Source organism: Meriones unguiculatus, chromosome 1 (assembly GCF_030254825.1).
Source record: "Meriones unguiculatus strain TT.TT164.6M chromosome 1, Bangor_MerUng_6.1, whole genome shotgun sequence".
Classification (NCBI taxonomy): domain Eukaryota; kingdom Metazoa; phylum Chordata; class Mammalia; order Rodentia; family Muridae; genus Meriones; species Meriones unguiculatus.
The window spans coordinates 12,608,510-12,628,457 of record NC_083349.1 but is presented as its reverse complement, the minus strand read 5'-3'; the positions used below and the strand labels follow the sequence as shown (position 1 = coordinate 12,628,457).

Below are 19,948 nucleotides of genomic sequence, written 5' to 3'. Positions count from 1 at the left end.
TTACTCCTTACAAGGCTACTGCTTAGCTTTTCAAAGGGGTTGGCCTCACGATAGGGTTGAGGTTCATGAGAGATCCTGCCTCAAAACACATGAATAGCAACTGAGTAAGAAACACAGGGTTTGCTTCTAACACCTACACTCACACAGACATGTGCACTTTTGTACACAAGTACATGAGCACAAACACATACACACACACACACTCTCTCTCTCTCTCTCTCACACACACACACAAAACACACAGTTATGTCTGAGAAAGATAGGTGGGTACATACATAAATGTGTATTTTTGTTTAAGAAAGTAGCATCGATATTTTATATTAAATGATGAAAAGGGCCAGAAACTAGTTCTTTTTAAATAACATTTATTTTTCATTTGTCAGTGATTAACTTTGAAATCTTCTAGCACAAACAGTATCATGATCATAGTGAATAAAAAAATATAGATGATCAAATAAAAATATTAGGTTATACCAAGTTAGTTGCTGTTGTTGTTGTTTTAATCATTGTCCACCAACAGTTTTCAGGACCTTTGGAATCTGGAAAACAATTTAATTTGTGGGATTTCAAAGACAAATATTCCCAGCAGTCAAACATGAAGAAGACACATTGGAGCTCATTTTTAGAGAGCCATGGGAGTAAACAAGGGCCCCAGACACTCACAGGAGCTCTGAGACCCGGTGTATATACAAACTTCTGTACACAATGAGAACACGGAGAAGCCACCCAATTAAAACGGCCTCTGGTGGTGCACGGGGTCATATTTTTAAAAAGAGTGAAAATTCACCTTCCTATGCTCATATTTATTTTCCATTTGATCCAGTATTCTTAACGGTGTCTCTATGGCATATATTAGTATCTCTTTAGTAACTGAGAGATATCCCTACTTTAAATTATGTATGCCGAGAGAAGATGGAGATCTTCTCTGAAGGGTACACCTAGTTGCTCGATGTCAGCTGAAGTGACACTCAATCACAGAAGTCACACTGCGGATGCAGCAGGAATGGGCTTGAGCAGTCAGCCCTGGGGGGTGAGCTGGAGTCTGGGCTGCAGAGGCAGTGTAAGGATCCTTACAAGGTTACTGCATAGCTTCTCATGGGGGAGGAGGGGCTGGCCTCATCCCTCCCGCCTGGCTAACTCACATCAGCCAAGCTCTCTGCAAATGAATAGAAGTCATTTGGCACAAAAGAGAAAGATGTCAGGGCAAGACTGAGGCTACATGAAAGGCTGACATGCTTGGAGGCTCCAACCTAAAAAAAAAAAAAAAAAAAAAAAAAAAAAATCCGGACTACATATGCCTTGGCCCCATTCCTGCTGTGCTCTGAGATACTTAAGGCCTCTGGTCCCATGGCTAGGAAGGATTCCTTTCCAGGAAAAGCCATCACACTAGGGTGAGGTATCCCAGGCCCGGGAGGAGGTAATCGGCAGGTACAGTAGCTGTGTGGAGGTGAAGAGGAAGGTTAGCTTCCTCATCCTAGGGCATTCACTGCACGATCCCGGAGTCCACTGAGGTCTGCTTGCGAGTCGTCTTCGGAGGGGGAGGAGGTGGCGTTTTGCTGGGCAGTGGAGGTGGCTGTTGCTAGGAAACAGGAATATAAAGAAGCCATCATGTCACTGATGTCCTCACAGAGAAGCACCTCATTACTTTGCTGGGGTCCTTACTTGGCGTAGCAGTGGGAAGTCAGTCCAAACACTTAGAATCGGAACTGACCTCTCCGTGTGACCTGGCTCCACTCTGCTTGGCTTGGAGCCAGCATGTCAGCTACCCTACCCTGGGTTGCCCTGTCGTGCTGTGGTTTTCTGACATCTGAATCCATGTACACAGTACAGTGAGTGCTCCCTGGAGAAGTGTCACTGTTTGTGGTTTTGGATTCAGGTGTCATCCACCTAGCAATGGCCCTGTGTCCAGAGGACAGGCTCTCCAGGCTGTGCTGAGAGACTCCCCTGCCTTCTGGACTGACAGCCCTGGTCGGGCAGCAAGCTTTCTCCAGAAAGTAACTTTATACAATTTGTGGGTCACGCCTGGCTCTCGCTGAGGCTGGAAAGCAGCCAAAACCTAGGCCAGCAGAAGCTGTGGCCACAGTGGTGGGTGAAGGGAACTTTATTAACAAAAGCAAGGGACCAGCTGGATTGGTTCGCAGGCAGCAAAGTGCCTTGGGTCCCTGGTACATTTTCATTGAAATGCCTCTTCCCTCGCAGGCTCATGTGCTTGGCCCTAGCCAGTGGCACTGTTTTGGGAGACTTCTTAGCAGGCATGATGGAGATTAGAAAAGTCACTAATGGAATATATCTTCCAAAAACAGAAAAGGAACCTACAGCTGTGAGGCTGACAGAAAGCCACACACCACAGCCTGTAAGTGACTAAAGTGACCACTCCCGGGATCCTCATGACCATCACAGACACTGACAAGAGATGCCCAGCAGATGTACCCTTATCGCCCCAGGGCACAGAAGGTGAGCAGATGAAGGAACTGGCAGACTAAGGGAGGTGGGAGCCCACTGCAAGCAGAAATCCCAAGGAGTGTTCAAGACCCAACATGTAACGTGAGTCACAGTCTCTCAACAGAGGGTGAAGTGTGGCTGAATGTGAGAGTCTCATGCTCGCTGCCACAGTTCCCTCCTGATTCTCGGACAGGTAAGTATACAATCACCCTGGTGCTGAGGTACAGAGGAAAGGTGATCGTCTATAACACTAGCCATTTTACAGAGGGAAGCCGGTGGCCTTGGGACCTGGCTCGTGGCCCCATTGTGAAGTTCTCGTCACACAAGCATAAAGACATGAGTGCAGATCCCCAGAACCCATGGGGAAAAGTGGGCACAGTGACACAGGCCTATAATTCCTGTCTGAGGGACAGGAGGATTCATCGCTGTTGCTGACTGACCAGTCTAGCCTAATCAGCAGGATTCAGGTTTAGTGAGAGACCTTTCTCAAACAATAAAATGGAGAGCAATTAAGGAAGACACCAGATGTTAAACATGCAGATGTACAAATGTCTATATGGACCTACACACACACACACACACACACACACACACACACACACACACACACGCTCATAGACACCTCCCCACGACCCACACACACCCAAGGGAAAGTGAAGAGTACATCTGTGAGTCTTTTTAAGGTTGGTGTGAACCGTGAAAAGAAACACAGATTTGATGGCCTGAGACCATCCATCACAGGTGTGTATAGGTGAAAGCTATGGTGACTGTGACATCCAACTGAGAGTAACTACAGGCAGGCCAGCCCAGTCTGAGGAGAAGATAGCGTTAGATGCCAAAGGTGCCCTTAACACCAAGCAGAAGAATGTTGGGTTTATCACCATTGAGCAAAATGATAGCTCACATGACTGGTTATATGCGCCACTCTGAAATGAATGACAGCTTAAAACAGCAACAGCTAGAGATAGAGTCACCGACAAGCCCCGGGCCAATCGATGAGAGTGACAGGAGGCTATCGATCACCTCCCATAGCAGATAAACGATCATTATCCAAAAGCGGCTCTCAGCGCCTGTGCTGAGGGAGGCACCTGAGAAGATGCCTTGACTAATTACGACACACTAACCACCGGCCCTGTCACCCAAACTTGAGCTCAGGCTGCAAATTAAACCAGAAACAAGTCGCAAAGAGAGTTGGGTAATTAATCTAATTGAATTTGCACCCGCTTTATAAACTGAACTGCAGCTAGGGCATGTCGGTCATTCACTTAATCACAGGTGGCACTGACAATTCAGGACGATGGATCTGTCACCTCTGCATAGATGTGTTAAAAAAAAAAAACCCAACTTGTTCACGCTTCCAAGTTCAGTTTTTGAATTATAGTTATTTTAACTTTTCTAATAAAATAACGATATAACTGACTACATAGGATGTGATGCCCTAAGGAAGTGGGGGTTCCTCTCCTTCAGGTTCCCTGGGCCGCCCTTTGTGCTGGAGAGGTCAAGTCTACATTTCAGTAGCTGTCTAAGACCTCTAGCCTCATGGAACACACCCTTCTCCAGGGCCAGCTTCCCAGCTGAGAGCTCTAGGGGGACCTTTTCCTACATAGATGACACTTCAGCTTTAGAAGAGCCACCTGTCCCTTGCTTGTCAGAGACAAAAGTCCTACAGTGTGTTTAGTCTCCTTACAGGATCAAATACACAGTTAATATGCACTCTCTTCCCTCACTGCTTTCTATTTTTTTTTTTTTTTGGATGTGCGCATTCCTGTCTATATGTGTTTAGACACACGCTATTGGAAATATGTGTATGAACATGCATGTGGCAGCCAGAGGTCAACAATAGGCATCTTCCTCGGTCATGTGACAAGATCCTTCACTGGACCTAGAGCTCATCAATTTGGCTGGCATGGCCGGCCAGTGAGCTTCAAGGAACTTCCTGTCTCCCCAGTGCTGGGAAGACAGGTGCCTGCCAACATGCCTGCTGTTTTACATGGGGGTCTGGTGGGTTGAACTCAGGTCCTATTACTTGTATGGCAAAGATCTGACCTACTGAGCTATCGCCCCAGATCTCCCTTACTGCTTTCACAAGGGGAGAAGAGGCTTGCAGAGTACCCAGTAAAAAGCCTCCACAACAGAAAAAAAGAAATGGCCATGAAGAATCTATTTTTAAATTATGACTGAAGAAAAAAAAAAATCCCCATGCCTCGTGGTAGCCACCAGCAAAGCTCACATTATCAGGGCTCTCAGGGCCTCTGGTAGCCAGATCTTTATTGAGGCTGAACAGCACAAGATAGGACCAGCTGTACGAATACGGTCTGGGGTGTTCTACTCTTCAGTCTGAGTCGACTTCATATAAGGCCATGAATAATGTGTCCTGGGAATGGAGACTTTGGAGTGGACATTTCAGCCTTGGCTACATAAATCTCACTTGTGCTTCCTCGCCGAGCTTACCTTTTCTACTCACTTTTGGGCTCTAAACAAGAGGATGGGCCAGGACCATAGGACCTGAGCAATGCATGACAGCAGCTGAGAGAACCCGGTGCAGTGGGGCATTTGGGACCCCTCTCTACTGTTTGCATTAGCAGGCAGGCCTGAGGCTGCTCAGCAGGGAATACATTAGACATGATTAATGACTTTATAACGGTGTCTGGCGGGGACCAGCCTGGGGACCAGTGATGAAAAGGGGTTCGGGCTGGCTGCTCATGAGTACTGCCAGAAGCAGCCAGGCCAGAACCTTCAACTGCCACTGTGAATGGCACTTGAGGGCTGTTGAACCAGTGAGGTAGGGTATGCAGTCTCCGTACCAATGTGGAGTTTCTTCTGGGGACTCTCTGGACAGCAAGGGCCTGTGGCCACCAGGGACCTGTCAGTGTGAGCCAAATGGTGGGACACATCACTTTAGTCAGGCGGACCTCTTGGCATCAAGGCTGCTGGCAGTACCAACAGCTCAAAGATTGGCATCCATCAGGATGACATCAGAGCAAGGCCAGCAACTGGATTGGCTGCAGCACGGTACGGGAGGCGGGGTTGCCTGCAGCTAGGGCTAAGATGCAGAATCATGGACTGTATACTCACGCCTCCATCCTTGCTCCTCAGCTCTTCTCTCAAAATCAAATCCAGGTCCATCCTGAGTTTTTTTTTCTTTTTTCCTCATGGGCCCAAGGTAAACCCACTGAGACTTGGAAGGTTGCAATCCACGGTTTAGATTCCACTTACCCGCTGTGGGGGAGGAGGAGGAGGTGGAGATGTGGGTGAGACCATCAAATCCTGGTTTTCCATCAGATTTCCGTAATCTGCCATGTTGCCTTTGAGAGGCAGAGGAGGCGGGATATCGGTCACATCCATCCCTGTCATGCCATTCAGCTCCAGACCTAGAGAATGGCCAAATAATTACAGTGTTACCAAAAAGTCTCGAGGGCTTGAAGGCTCTGGCTCTACCTGTCTCCTACTCCACAGAAACATTTGCCAAAATAACACAGGAGAGGACAGAGCAGTGAAGAATACAAAGAGGGGAGTCTTTTCTCGCGGAATGTTCTAGAAAGGAGCTTAAAGCAACATATCAACTCACTGTGTAAATACTACTGCCCGTGAGCCTCTGTCTCCTTGGTGGTACCCACATAGTTGACGTGTCAAGGGCTGTGGACAGCGGCCGCTTTGAAAGTCTGGCCGGCTTTATGGTCAGTCTGCCACAGTTGCCACTGGGAGAACTCACTGGGTAAAGGGCACAGCCAGCTGCTACCTCACACAGTTCGCTCACCAGAGCGATCCTATGACTGCTGAATAGATAGGGGTCGGCAGTTACTTTCCAAAGCCAAAGAGATGAGCAATGGGCTGTTAAACAGAGGGAAGACCGCAAAGGTAGGCTAATTTAATCAGCCTTCGTTGATACTCTTTGAAAAAATGTTTTATTCACTGATAGTTGTGTTTTTGGAGTTATTATTTTTTTTTAAGAAAGACCTTATCTGATAACAGGGAAATGTTAGGGTAGATCAGCAGTGAATGCAGAAACCTTGGTATAGAGCTGGAAGAACAGTGGTCCTCAGGAGTGGCACTTGGGTACCTGTGTCACTCCAGGAAGGCAGATGTGATCTAACACTTGTCATTTAATCCTCCTTTAGTGTTCGGGCCTGTGGTGGTTACAGGCTGACAGTGCTGTACAGCCATCTGCAATCCTTGGTAGAAATTTCTATGCATTAAGCAATGATTCTTTCACTATCTCCCATGAGACACAGAGCCCCACGGTCTCAGAATACATTGCTCCCTGTGGCTCTCAGGACTCCTTCTGAGGCAGGGGTTCTGGTCCTGGATTGGGTCATGCACTCTCTATTTGCTGAGTTCAGGCACTGAAGATGGGTTTCTGTATGAGATGCTGAAGTTTTGATGTCCCAGCTCAACCAGAGGGATTTCTTCCAGATGACAGGTGCCCCTCTAACTTTCGGTCTGCTGCTGAGGTCCTGAGGAAAGCGCCACGGTCAAGGGGACCTTATGGCTTAGCATCTTAAGTTCCACTTACTGTGCTGAATGCTGAAGCTGAGCTTGGCTCTTGGTGTGACTGGTGGGGGTGTCTGCTGTGAGGATGGTGACGTAGGAGACACAGAGAAGCGTCTTTCACTTCCAATGACATTGATCACCTGGCTCTTGGGTCTTTGGGGCCGCAGGGGACTTATCTGTATTGAGGGACAGAAAGAACCAAGTTAAGATCTGTGTGGACTGACTTGAGTCTTCCCCAAATTCCTGTGCTGCAGTAACCCCAGTATCCAAGCCTATCTGGATGTAGGGGATTTGCAAAGGAGCCAGTTAAGATGATGTGAGTATGGACCCTAATCCAATAAGATTTTATAAACTAAGGGGGTTTAGACAGCATGTAAACAGGAAGAACATTAAACTAAGACAAAAGAAGATGTGGGGTATGGCTGCTACACATCAAAAAACACTAAAGATGGTTAGCCAACCCAGGAACCAGGGGAGGAATGTAATCTCTCACCACCTTGGCAGGAGGCAATCCCATTGACACCTTGATCTTGGACTTGTAGCTTTTAGAGCTGGTAGAGAACACTTTCTGTTGTCTGGGTTGCTCACAGAGAGTACAGTACTTTGTTCTGGCAGCCTGTGCCCACCAACACAGATTTTCACATGAATCCTCGACCTAGCCTTTGGTGGGTGGTCTGGCCTGGAACTTGCTATGACCTTGAACTCTTGATCCTGATTGTCTCTACCTCCTGAATTACAAGTGCACACCACGTAGGGTTTATGAGTTGTTGGAGAGTGAACTCAAGGCATCATGCATGCTGGCAGGCACTCTACCCACCGAGCTATGGCCCCAGTCCTTTGTAGGCTACTTGAACTCGATGTAAAAACGGATGGGTGCAGCTGTGAGCTATTTCTGTACCCAGGGAGAGCATCCAGGGATGCCCCCAAAGGATCAAAAATGGAACAGAAGTCTAGAGGGCTCAGCAAGAGGGCAGGAGTCCCTTTCCCCTTTGGTTAGTTTCTCCTCTGATCTATTATTATCTGGCAGGAGGTCTCTCTCTATCTCTCTCTCTCTCTCTCTCTCTCTCTCTCTGCTGTCCTTATGCTTCTGGGTGTACTCCACTTTTCCCAACCTGAGCCTTTTCCCCTGTTTGTAACACCAGTAAATTTAATTTATATATTTCTTACAGCTTGGTATTAGATCTTACACATCAGGGAACACCAGCAATTACAAAATATTCTGAGGCAGGATTATTCAGAAATATTATTAACTTGACGGAAAAGCAGAAGAGGCTGTCTCCCAGTGGGCCTGGCCTTGGTGGTTCAGCTTAATCCTGGGGTATAGTGGGTGGGCTGAGATGGCTTTGCAGGGAAGGGGATGGCAAGAGCCAGTGGGTCATTGTATCTACCTTAGAAAAGACCCACAAAGCCAGTCCAAACTGGAGTTATTGACACCAGAAGTGGGGGTGAAGTCCTGGGCAGGGAAGAGTCCCTATGATAAATGAGTAGCATACACCCTCAGCCTTCTGGTCCCCATCAGAACCATTTAGTGAAGATGGTGTGAGTGCCATTCTCAAGTACTGTCCTTTCTCTGTGGAATTGGAGAGGGCCCATAGCTTTACTAGGGGAGGTCAGGACTGGCTTCAAGCCCAGCTCTCTCAGGAAGATGTGCACAGGGGCAGTGAAAGAGACTGGGGCTGTCAGGAGCTTCTCTCACTCCCCCAGCTCCTAACACAAAGCTTCAGGAGGGTTTCCTGGGGAAATGCAAATGGTAGCCTGGAGGCCCAGCTTTGAGAGGCTCAGCCAAAGGTTAGGAAACTGTTAATGATACAAATCAAGAAGGAAGCTGAGCTCAGCTCCAAAGGGCGGAGGGAAACCTTGCAGAGTCTGGAGAGACCAGTTTATATACGTAGGTCTATTGCATTAGCAACATCAGAGTCCTGGAAACACTAGGGGGTGCTAGAGTAAGCATGGAATATGCAGTTGCTTTTTAGCATGGCTCCTTCGTAGGGGACCACACCAACACCTGTGCCCCCTGAAGGAGGCCTCCATGTGTATAGAGTGTCAGTGGCTGTACCACACCTCACCAGTGGGTAGAACTCTGCTGCTACAGCCCTGGTCATTCTGAACCTCAGGCACCTACTGATGGCAAAGTCATCCGTAGGTTCTGTGCTCTGACCTTGTGTAGTTCCTGTGATCTGAGAGGCCCACATGGCGGTGCAGCTGGCCCTGTCATTAGCAGGTGTTGTCCCAGGAACATGGTCATCATTGGGAAGGACAGAAATTATACTGTGATGGCTCAGCATCTGCTGTGTCCTTGGATTTGTTCTCCCACAGTTCATTCCTGGTTCTTTCCGCTACTTGGCTCTACTTTCCTGAGGCTCAGTTTCAGTATCTTAAAACAGAGCTTAAATAAAAATGTCTGAAGGACCTCACAGTGCCTGACCCTGAGTAAATATTTCAAAGGAAGCTGAGCCAACTAGTTAGGATTCTGTGGGACCTTAGAGGAGCTTTTGGCTGGTGATGGTGTCTGTCTTGAAGCCCAGCTTTCTGAAATAACAGGCAGAAAATGTAGAGTGTTTCACCAGATCCCCTCATGTACTGCCTGAGGCCCAACGCCCAGTCATTTAATGCCAGCCTTGACCAGTGCCTCCTGGGCCCAATGCCCTTGGCCACCAGTGTCTGAATAGAGACATCAGAGCCCAGCTCTGGTGACAATATATGGTCACAAGCCAGAAAGGCAGTGGCCTTCCTGAGCCATGCCACAGCTCTGGCATCTACATGTGCCTTCCACCTTGACCTGACCACGTGGCATATATGTGACTGTTTTTGGTACTGAAATATTCCCTCTGATATGTTTTAGCATGGCTTGTTAAGAGGTGTGCCTCGCTCAGTCCTTAGTCACAGATGTAATGGAGCTGCTACCCAGGGATGAATGCTTTGGCCACTTTGGCCAAGTGGAGTCCATGTCTAGGGGAGATGGCTCTGAGATCCTATCATTCTGGACACTGATGATGTCTGTCTGTCTGTCTGTCACTGAAACACTCTCTGCCTCATTTCTACACACAGACCCTGAACACTATGGAGTGCTTCTGGGAAGCCGAGGAGGCCTTGGACTCATCTTGAGATGATTACTTATTTTGCATATGCCTGCCTATATTTGTGTGTATCCACACATGTCATGGCACATGGATGGAGGTCACAGGGAAACTTGTGGGAGTCAGTTTGCTTCTACCATGTGGATTCTGGGTAATCAACTGACAGCATTGAGTATAGAGTCATCTCGCCAGCCCCAAGCTGAATGGATTGTAGCCCTCAGGCAGTGACTATGGCTTAAAGACATCAGTCAAGAAGGGGTACAGAGGACATTTGTTACCCTGTGCGTGAGCACTGTTTGTGAAAGCAGTGTGCTTCTGTTCTCCGGGGTGCTAGGACATGAGGGCACAAAGTCCAACAGAGCTATAAGGAACCTAGACACATGACGTCCCTGCAAGAGACTGACCTATTCAGCCCCTCTGAAAGAGGATGAAGGCTAAGACAGCATGTGTCCTCAGAGAAAAGACAGCTCGGCTTTGTGTCTCTGACTGTTGGGTTATTTGAGGTCAGAGATGAGAAGACCTCAGGCTCTTAAGTTGCTATTTTTTTTTTGTGAAAATTCAATAAAACCCAACTGACAGCCCTCTCGGTTAGATGCAGAGCCTAGGTGGGTCCCAGAACACCCCCTCCCCCCCAGCTTCTCTAATCTCCAGTTAAATTACCGTTTCGGAAAGGATCACAGCCTCAGACTGCTGCAGGGAGCCATCAGCAGGCTTGAATTCCTTATCAAATATCTCTTGGTGTTTGCTGTTCCTTTTCTCCTTCTTCTTGTCCTTCTTCTCTTTATCCGGATCGTCCTTGTCCAGCTTGTCCTGGGACCTGGAGTGCATCTTCTTCGGCAGCAGAGGCTCAAGAGCAAAGCTAGAAGAAATACATATCTAAATCAATGTCTTAACGGGATAGCTGCTGCCCTTTATCCAGCAGGGATATGTGAAGTCAGGCACCATGCACCAGGCTGGCTGCTAACCACAGACTTCCACAAGGAAATAAATGGTTCAAGGAGAGAGGCAGCAGGGGCCTTTAAATGTATAGTGACCCATCAGGGATGATGAGTCCCAGCAGCATGCCACACTGGAGAGGTGGTTTAGTTGGTTATATCCTTGCCACACAAGCACAAGGATCTGAGCTTGATCCTCAGAACCCACACGGAAAAGCAAAGCTTAGTGGTATGTGCTTGCTTCTGGGTTTTCTTGATAGCCAGCTTAGCTAAATTAGTGAGCTACAGGCCAATGAGAAACCTTGTCTGGGAAAAAGAACAATTGATCCTGAGGAACAACACTTGATGAGGTCCTTCAGCCTTCTTGCGCATCTACTGCACTTGCACATTAGCACACACTCAAGATGCATGCATGAACGCACCACACACACACTCCCCACACACGTACATATGTTATTTACTGGAGATAAAGACCACAGAGTACAAGAACCCTGTTACACACATATCGTCTCTCCCAGTCTAACAGTGCTATGCGATGATGAGACATACATGCTACTGAAACTGTAATGGTGTTGAATCTGAGCATTGATTACCAATGGCCGCCGCCATCACCAAGAGAGAGAATCAGTTCTGATGTGCCTCTGAAGGGAAGGACCGATAGCCACCTACAAGGTCAGCTGGCCCCAAGTCATACCTGAATTACACCACACAGCTAGATTCAACTCCCAGTATGCTGCTAATAGGGGGAAGACACTCATTGTATGGTACCCACGCTACAGGGCACAAAATCAACATGATCCGCTCAGTGCAGACACAGGAAGGTAAGCAATCTGGACTTTTCAACAAATTACAAGGAAATGACAATTTTTTTTTTAGTGGATTGAGAGCCTTAAGGAGATGATATCAACCAAAGGCAAGTGAGGACTTCATTCCGTCTAGCTTCTAACAAACTTTAAAAGCAATGTGAGGTAGGACCACAATGGGATGGTGCTCTGTGTAAAGCTCTTGTGCAGCTGTGAGGACTTGAGCTCAAATCGACAGCACCCATGTAGAGATAGGGGTGGCGCTGCCCATCCGCAGTCCTAGCTCCTGACAGTGAGATGGGAGCAGAGGCAGGAGAATATCTAGACGTGCAGGAGCAGCAAGGCTGGTGTGTACAGACAGCAATGAACAACCAAAAGAGAGCCTGTCTCAAGCAAGATGGAAGGTGAAGACCAACAGCTGAGGTGGTCCTCTGACTGCTACATGCTTGTCATGGCATGTATGTGCTTGTATTCATGCATGTAAACATACATACAAAAACATACACACACAAAGATAAAAACAATAAAATAAAAATATAATGTGTAAAAAATGAGAAACTGATACAAATGTCATAGTAATTTGGAATTCACGTCAATGTGATGTTCAAGTATATAGCTATGTCCAAAACATCAACAGATAACATGATACAACGCTTAAGACTTGTTACAAAATAAAGATGAAGTTGATGGGATGCAGGTGGAAACGAGATGGGAAGAGAGTTTATAATGTGAACGTTGGCTGCTGGGATAAGACACCAGATACTATTTAGTCTACATTGTGCATGTCTGAAAAATTCCAAAAGTAAAAATTAAATAAAGGGATTAAAAATGAATGTTAATCTACACATCAACTCTTGACTTTGACCATGAAGGTTTTGGTGGTTTGAAAGAGAATTGTCCCCCATTGGCTCATATATTTAAACACTTGGTCCCCAGTAGGTGGTGCAATTTGCAGAAGTGATGGAACCTTTAGGAGTGGAGTTTTGCTGGAGAAAGTATAATATTGGGGCCAGGCTTTGATGGTTCATGGACCTGGTCCACTTCCTTTTCTTTCCGATATATCTCTCTGTCTCTCTCCTTCCTCTCCCCACCCCCACTTTGCTTCCTGAGTGCAATGTGATTGGCCTCCAGCTGCTGTTGTCATGCCTTTTCTGCCTGCTGTCACACCTTCCTCTCCATGATGGCCTCTATCCTTCCAGAACTGTGAGCTAACCTAGCCCTACTTCCCTAAGTTACTTTTTCTCAGGGTATTTTATCACAGCAACAGAAAAATAATTAAAACAAAGGTATTCTTATCCACCCACCCATCCATCCATCCATCCATCCATCCATCCATCCATCCATCCATCTATCTATCTATCTATCTATCTATCTATCTATCTATCTATCTATCTATCTATCTATATTAAAAATGTCATCACTTTATTCTAGGTTTTGTTGAACTTGAGACAATTTAAACAGGCAGAAGGAAGACTTGTGGCCTCCTTTGGACCTTAGGAGGAGAACTCTGCTCTGTGTCCTGATGAGCATTAAAGGAACCCAACAGAGACAGGTGCCTGTACATTTCTTTGTTTAGGAGGGATCACTGCAGCCAGGAGGAACTTTATTATGCATGTAACCTGTACCATTTGAGATTAAGCCTCACTTTGTCCACATTAGTCAGACAGCAAAGCATGGAAATCCAAGAATGAACACAGTTCTGGACTCTAATAGAGACACTTTGCGGTTAAAGGTTGAGCAAACGCCTCCTGGGTGAGCTGCCTGTAATACTCCACTCCATCTAAAACCTCTCCATCAATTTCCACCTAACCCCTGTGTTCTCAGGAATATAAAAACCTTTCCCTAACTAGCCTGGGGATTCTCTTGAAGGGAAGCTGCATTAAATTTTTTTAGCTATCTTGTTCTAAGTGACAGGCACATATGATTTAAACACCTCTAAGTGGAGAATTTCCATATGGGTTTGGCCTAAATATCAGACACTGATAAAAATTACTGTTAAGAAAAGAACACAGCGAGAATTTGCAGTTCTCCATCAGGCACACCAATTGCTGGCAAGAAAGGGCACTTAGAACTGATCTGTCCCTGAGAGTCTCCAGAAGACTGTGTCTGAATAGAACAAGGACCAAAGGCTGCAGGTTTGATAGTGATGAATTATCAAGTGAAAAGGCTAGGATAATCACAACTGTGCAAAAACTAACTGCTCGGAAGTTCTGCTCTGATGTGTAAACTGTATGTGATTCTTTTGCATAACAAGACATTTTTACATGGTTTGGCACTCAAAAACAACAGGAAAATACCAGCATCAGGTGGTCTTTGCAGCACTCTGAGCTAACGTCCTAGCCACACTGAGGATTCACGGTGGTTACTTAGCTTATAAACTAGCAGGTTCACGCGTTCTTTAGTTCCTATGAGGGGGTATCCAAGATGGCCCTGCAGAGCAGAGGTGGCCTATAGCCTCTGATGTGTGTGCGGGACTAGATAAACTTGGCAGCAGACAGTAGTGGCAGCTAAGGGGGGGGTCTGAAGAAGGGGATCGCAAGGTGTGGTTTAGTGGTGTGAAGTTCAGTTTTGTAAGAGGAAAGAGTTCAAGGGGTGGGGAGTGTTTGTGCAACCGTGTGAATGTATGAGTACTTATATACTTCACTGTGATTTTCTTTAGTTTTTTGTCAGGTATTTATGGAATGTGTGGACGCCCACCTGGGCAGGGACTGCAGCATCCGTGCTGTTAGAGGGCAACTTGCTGGAACTGGCTCTCTCTTTGCACACATGGGTCCCAGGAATCTGATCTGGCAGCAAGTGCCTTTACCTGCTAATACACCTTACTCACTCTTAAAGGTGGTTTTGATGGTGCAATTAACAAAATGAAAAATAAAAGTTGGGGGGGAAAAGGACAGTATGATTTCTATTCTGCAGGGTAGCCAAATAAAGTATGGGGCAGCATATTTTTCTCAGAAGTATTTAAATTAAACAGAATTACTCTTTAAAAAGTAATAAATCTGGGGCTGGAGTGATGGCTCAGCAGTTAAGAGCATGTGCTGTCCTTGCAGAGGACTTGTGTCTTTGTGTGTGTGTGTGTATGTGTGTGTGTGTGTGTGTGTGTGTGTGTGTGTGTGTGTGTGTGTTGGAGGAAGGGGTTCAACTTACAGCCTTCTGCGACTCAAGTTCCAGGGGATCTGATGCTCTCTTCTTGCCTCTGTGGGTACCAGGCATACATGTAGTGGACACACACACACACACACACACACACACACATATATACATATACATGTGTGTGTGTGTGTGAGTGTGTGTAGGTGAACACTCATATTCATAAAATAAAAATCTTTTTTTTTAAAAGTAAAAAACCTTATTAGCAATATACAATCTCTCTCCTCTCTGTCTCTCTCTCCCTCAAAAAAAAAAAAAAGTGAGTTATCCAGTCAGATAAGCCTGGCTCTGGCCATTGGCATGATGGAGATAGTAGGGAAGTTGAGACACACTGAGAATTAAATGCTCACTGGAGTTTTAAGGCTTGGCAGACACCTTTCTGGTAATGCTACCCACAGGAAGGTGTTTCATGGTAGCAATAAGACCTCCATTGTGATATCTGGCACCACAGGTGAAGTGTCTGGGAGAGTCTCTGTTTCAAAAACAGTGAGTCCAGGGGTGCTCTGCAACCCCAGGGTACTGGTGGCACCCCATGAGGTGTCCAGCCTTCCTTCCATGGATTCCCAGTTGCTGAGCCCAACTCACCCATCAGAGCCTGGCCTGGAAGGGGTGCTATCAGAGGAGAGGGAAGAGACCGAAGCCACTGACAGGGGCCTGGAAGACGATGGCATGGTGAAGGAGCGAACCATGGACCGTGGACGGCTGCCTCTCCTGTCATCCAGGCCTGAGGGCTGAGAGAAGAAGAAATGTGTTAACACCTGGGCCACTATGGTCAGGTTCCTGTGCTGAAGCAGCCTCAGCAATGTGGGATCAAGGCAACACGAGCCCACACTTCATAAACCTTTTTTTCTTCTTCTTCTTCTTCTGAGCTGAGGAGGAAAAAAAGAAGGCAATTTCAACATCTTTTGAGACCCAATTCAACTGAAACAAAAACAAAACCAAAAAACCTTCTTGGCCTTTTTATTTGAAATATAATTTCCTTCTCCAAGGAACATCAGCCTGTCCTACAGTGGTGCTACTCATCAGGAAGTTTAACAGAGAGTGCATCTAGAATGTTACTGAAATGTGCAAGATCTTTGTATGACCTTTGATCATCTGCACAGTAACACCTGGGTCAGATGTCTAGACTCATAGAGGCATATTGGCTCAAAGCCCTCACTACAGAGGCTGCCTCTCCACCAGAGATCTGCTCACATGAGTAAGAGTGATGGAAGAAAAACCTGGGCCAGGCTATGTGTCACCCTTTTCCTACAAAGAGGACCAATGACACATTCCAAGAAAACAGTCACGACAGGGAATTTTCTAGTTCTGTCTTTGACAACTTGCTGTACATTACGAAAAACCAATGCCAATGGGATACAGCATGCATCTCCATCTAATTAGCCAGGAAACACCAGTGTACCTGAGCCGGAAGCCAGATGTTGGCCCATCTGGACCACAGCTGCTTCAGAAACACTTTCCTTGGGCTGGCAGAAATCACATCTCTGTGTGTCATTCCTCTCGTGTTGCATTACCCTCCCTGCTGCAGCTCAGGATCCTGGCATGTTACAACAGCTAATCACCTAGAGGACAGCTGATCTGGATTGCAGTAATCCTAGCTCTTGGAGAATAGCAAGGTGTTGATTACATATGATGCAGAAAGGAGTGTGTCTGTCTGCTAAAAAACTTTATTTACAAAACAAACAGTAAGGCCTGGTACAGTGCAGGCCACTGGCTCAAGGCAATAAGTTTCTGGGGTTGCCAGCACAGTCTTGAACTTAGGACCAATGATGGTGCCAGTAGGCATCTCCATGGATGTCTACCATGATTAATCAGCTATTGGGAGAAAATTAGAAGGGGCAGAGTATCTTGTAGATTCTTCCCATATGCAGAAATGTTTTCTACACGACACCTGGAGACTCGGTGTCTATACCATGTCCTCTTCTCATCCTTTCTGAAGCCCTGCTGGTATGCAGAACGATGCTTTGATCTACAATACCCCCTCTCTGTCTTGCACTAAACGCAGGGATGCAGCTGTCTCCCTTGTTATCCCCATTGATTCCAGGATAGTGTTCTGTCTAGGCGCATTCTGACCTGCTCATCACCACCCAACCCCATCTCTGGGATGCTATCTGTTCTCTGGCATCTCCGAGGCCAGTGAGCTTTGACTCACTTTATATTTTAAATGAGACCTGGTCACATGTTTGGCCTTCTCGACCACAATATCTCTGGTCATTCTTCCACAGGGCTAAAGGTGGAGGATCAGTTGGGGAAGGTGATTCTATCTCTGAACACCTATCTTGCTGGGGAGGGACTGCCTTCCTGACTCCACTGAATGTATTTCAAGTTTGACTTGATTGCTATCCATTTGACATACAGGGCGGTGAACAAACTTCAGATTCTGCTGACTTCTGTAACTTGCAGAACTTTGCCTTGTGCTTCATCACTATCCCAGCAGGGGAAGGAACAGCCAAGGAGACCAATGCCAAGCCAACAGCTGAGTAGAAACTTGAACTAGTTGGTATGTGTGTGGGGGTGCCCTGGCACTGTGTGCCCGTTCCTGAGAAGATCCAGCATGTAGATTGCTATGTCGGTAATGCAGTGTTGCTCACAAACAGGTGCTCCTGAACAGGAGACTGCTGGGGCCAGAGGAGACAAAGGTCAGGTGAAGATACCCTAAGCTTTTGAAAGGACAGGCCTCCTACTGTCAACTAGCCAGGGCTGGCATGGTAACCAACTTGCACATACACTAGGATGTACATGAGAAGGAGGAAGTCAGGGGAAGGGTCTGGACAACAAGCCCTTGTTGGAGGTTTGTATTTATAGGACACTCACTGAGGGGAGCTTCTGGTCCATTTGCCTCACTTCTTCACTGAGTAGGGCCTCCGAATTCTAGAACTAAGAGGACTTTCATTCTTTCCATCTGAAGCAACCAGAATCTTACCCAGAACCCACAGGTAGTTACAGGTCACGGTAATAGTCTTGCTGTCTGTCTGTTCCAGCCGCACAGCCAAACAATTAGAACAGACTAGATTTTTGTCTCTAGCACCAACTATGAACTGTGTGGAAAGCAAGGGATCAATGTGAGCTTCTCTGGGGACATGCAGAGAGCCCTGTCCCCACTGTGGGCCCTTTGTAAGGATTAACAATGATTACATATGAGGGCTAGAAGGCTTGATACAAGGCTGGTGGCAGCTTCTTTTGTCCTTGTCCTGTTGCTTTGGTATCTGGATAGACAATTTATTTTGATCTTCCCAGCCAGAGTGACCCTCAGGCCCTGTCATGATTCTCTGAACATTGCATCTTTGCCTCCTGGCTGAAGGATACTTTCCAACCATGCCCATTGAGTGTTGGCTGCACACTGAGTCATGGACAGGTGAATGGATCAAGGTGAGCTATAAGGAAGGGAGAGAAGTAGGTGTATTTTGTTCTACTTAAATGGCAGCTGTGGACTGGAGACTCAGGCATCCATGCTGCCCCTGAAGGGAGCCAGGTTTGAGGCCATGAGAAGCACTCAGGGGCCTGGTCTGAGTCTCCTTCTAGGTAAAGTGGCATGGGAGCCAGTGTGAGCGCTGATGAGGCACTGATGACTGGGCTCTGCAGCTGATGCACTTCAGAAGCACTGAAGTACTGGGCTGTGGGACAGAGGGAACCCCATAAGGAGCTAGTAGGGGTCCCTTGGAGAGACAGACCTGGAGCTCCAACCAGCACCTGGCCTGAACAGTGGTTTGGTTCAGGTGAGGTGAGAAAAGAGAGCAGAGCCAAGCAAGTTTCCCTGGCCCCCATCGGTATTTAGGAAGAGCACCAGGGGGGTGAGAAACAGAAAAAGGTTTCACATGTGTGGAGGTGGAAGCAAAGGTAGAGGTAGGCGCCAGTGCTTGGCATGTCCATTCTGAGAGTCTCTTGGAGTCTACTCAGGGTTCATCCAGGAAGCAGTGTCTCCTTGGATCTCCAGGATCGACAAAATACACGGCTCAGAGGGGCAAGCTGGAGGGTCTGTGCATTATGCAGTCGGGGAACGTGTGGTCCTTCCCCTTCCCAGCTCAGGCCGGCTCAGAAACACCGACAAAACGCTTTATGTCCTTTCTGAGGGTTGTTTATTTTTTTTAAAGACCCATCTCTTTTGCATCTCAAAGTATTTTGGGATGGTTGTAGGTTTCCAAAGTAGGTGACAAAACAAGGTGCCTTCCAGCCTGCCTTTCTTTATGAACACGTATCTCACAGAACAACAGGGTGCAGCCTAAGCTGCTGTCTACCCAGAAAGGCTGGCTGCAGAGCCTCACTCTGGTCCCCAGGATGGAGTATGACTCATGCATCACAGCACCCTTGTGTACAGATGCTCCCTGAACTCTGTCTCCAGATCATGCTCTGAAAGCCTCACTGCCCTGGGTGGGATGCCTGGCTGTCCCCACCAAGAGAAGCATGGCATCTGGAGAAGGTGATACAGAAATTGCTTAGCTAAGGATGGGTGCCAAGGTACAAGGGAAACCTGTCTGAAAAGACACCCATCATCTTTATAAACTCCCCGTGTCCCCCGAACCCAACCCTGCACACCACCCCCACCTCCCTGCCCTAGCTTTCTTTTTTGACCTGTGCCCTACAGAGAGCTTTCTCGGTGAGGCTTTGGAAGAGCTGCCTTCTGACACACCCACAAACTTTTTGCCACTCAGCCCTGAAGGTGGAAAGCTGTGGGTTCTAAGCCATCACACAGCGCTGTTCAAGGATTCTGACTTGCAGAAGGGTCCTTCCAAACAGTAGGGGGGGCACCCTGTGCCCTCAGCTGTTTACCTGCCGGGGCTCCCACTGGGCTGTCAGTCTCAGGCTCTCATCTGCTGGTTTGCAAACCATAGTCCAGGATCATTATTTTCCTGTCTGGCTCATGTCCTGCTTGGTCCCTGACAAAGCACTGACCTATGGGATTGGAGCTGCCAGCTCCATGCTCAGTAGGGGCTCGTCTGTAAGAGTACATCTGCAGGCCTCTTTGCATTACTGAAAATCAAGGCTGCCCCATCTGTCATGCTTCTGACCCAGCTCTAGTCCAGGAATTTTTCAGGAACTTATCACCAGAGCCATT

The 19,948-nt window shown here is 47.2% G+C and overlaps 1 protein-coding gene across 2 annotated transcripts in view; it reads right to left on the bottom strand.

Moving 5' to 3' along the window:
* Positions 1-348: 348 nt before the first annotated feature.
* The window catches only part of Dock1 (dedicator of cytokinesis 1), a 494,434-nt gene continuing 474,834 nt past the window's right edge, over positions 349-19,948 (bottom strand). For both annotated transcript variants that reach the window (XM_060381413.1, XM_060381416.1), the window contains exons 48-52: positions 15,481-15,626; positions 10,671-10,869; positions 6,956-7,109; positions 5,659-5,813; positions 349-1,579 (exon numbers count right to left, since the gene is read on the bottom strand). In XM_060381413.1, coding sequence (XP_060237396.1) covers positions 1,484-1,579; positions 5,659-5,813; positions 6,956-7,109; positions 10,671-10,869; positions 15,481-15,626 — 750 coding nt within the window. In that variant the 3' untranslated portion in view covers positions 349-1,483. The remainder of the gene's footprint in view (positions 1,580-5,658; positions 5,814-6,955; positions 7,110-10,670; positions 10,870-15,480; positions 15,627-19,948) is intronic.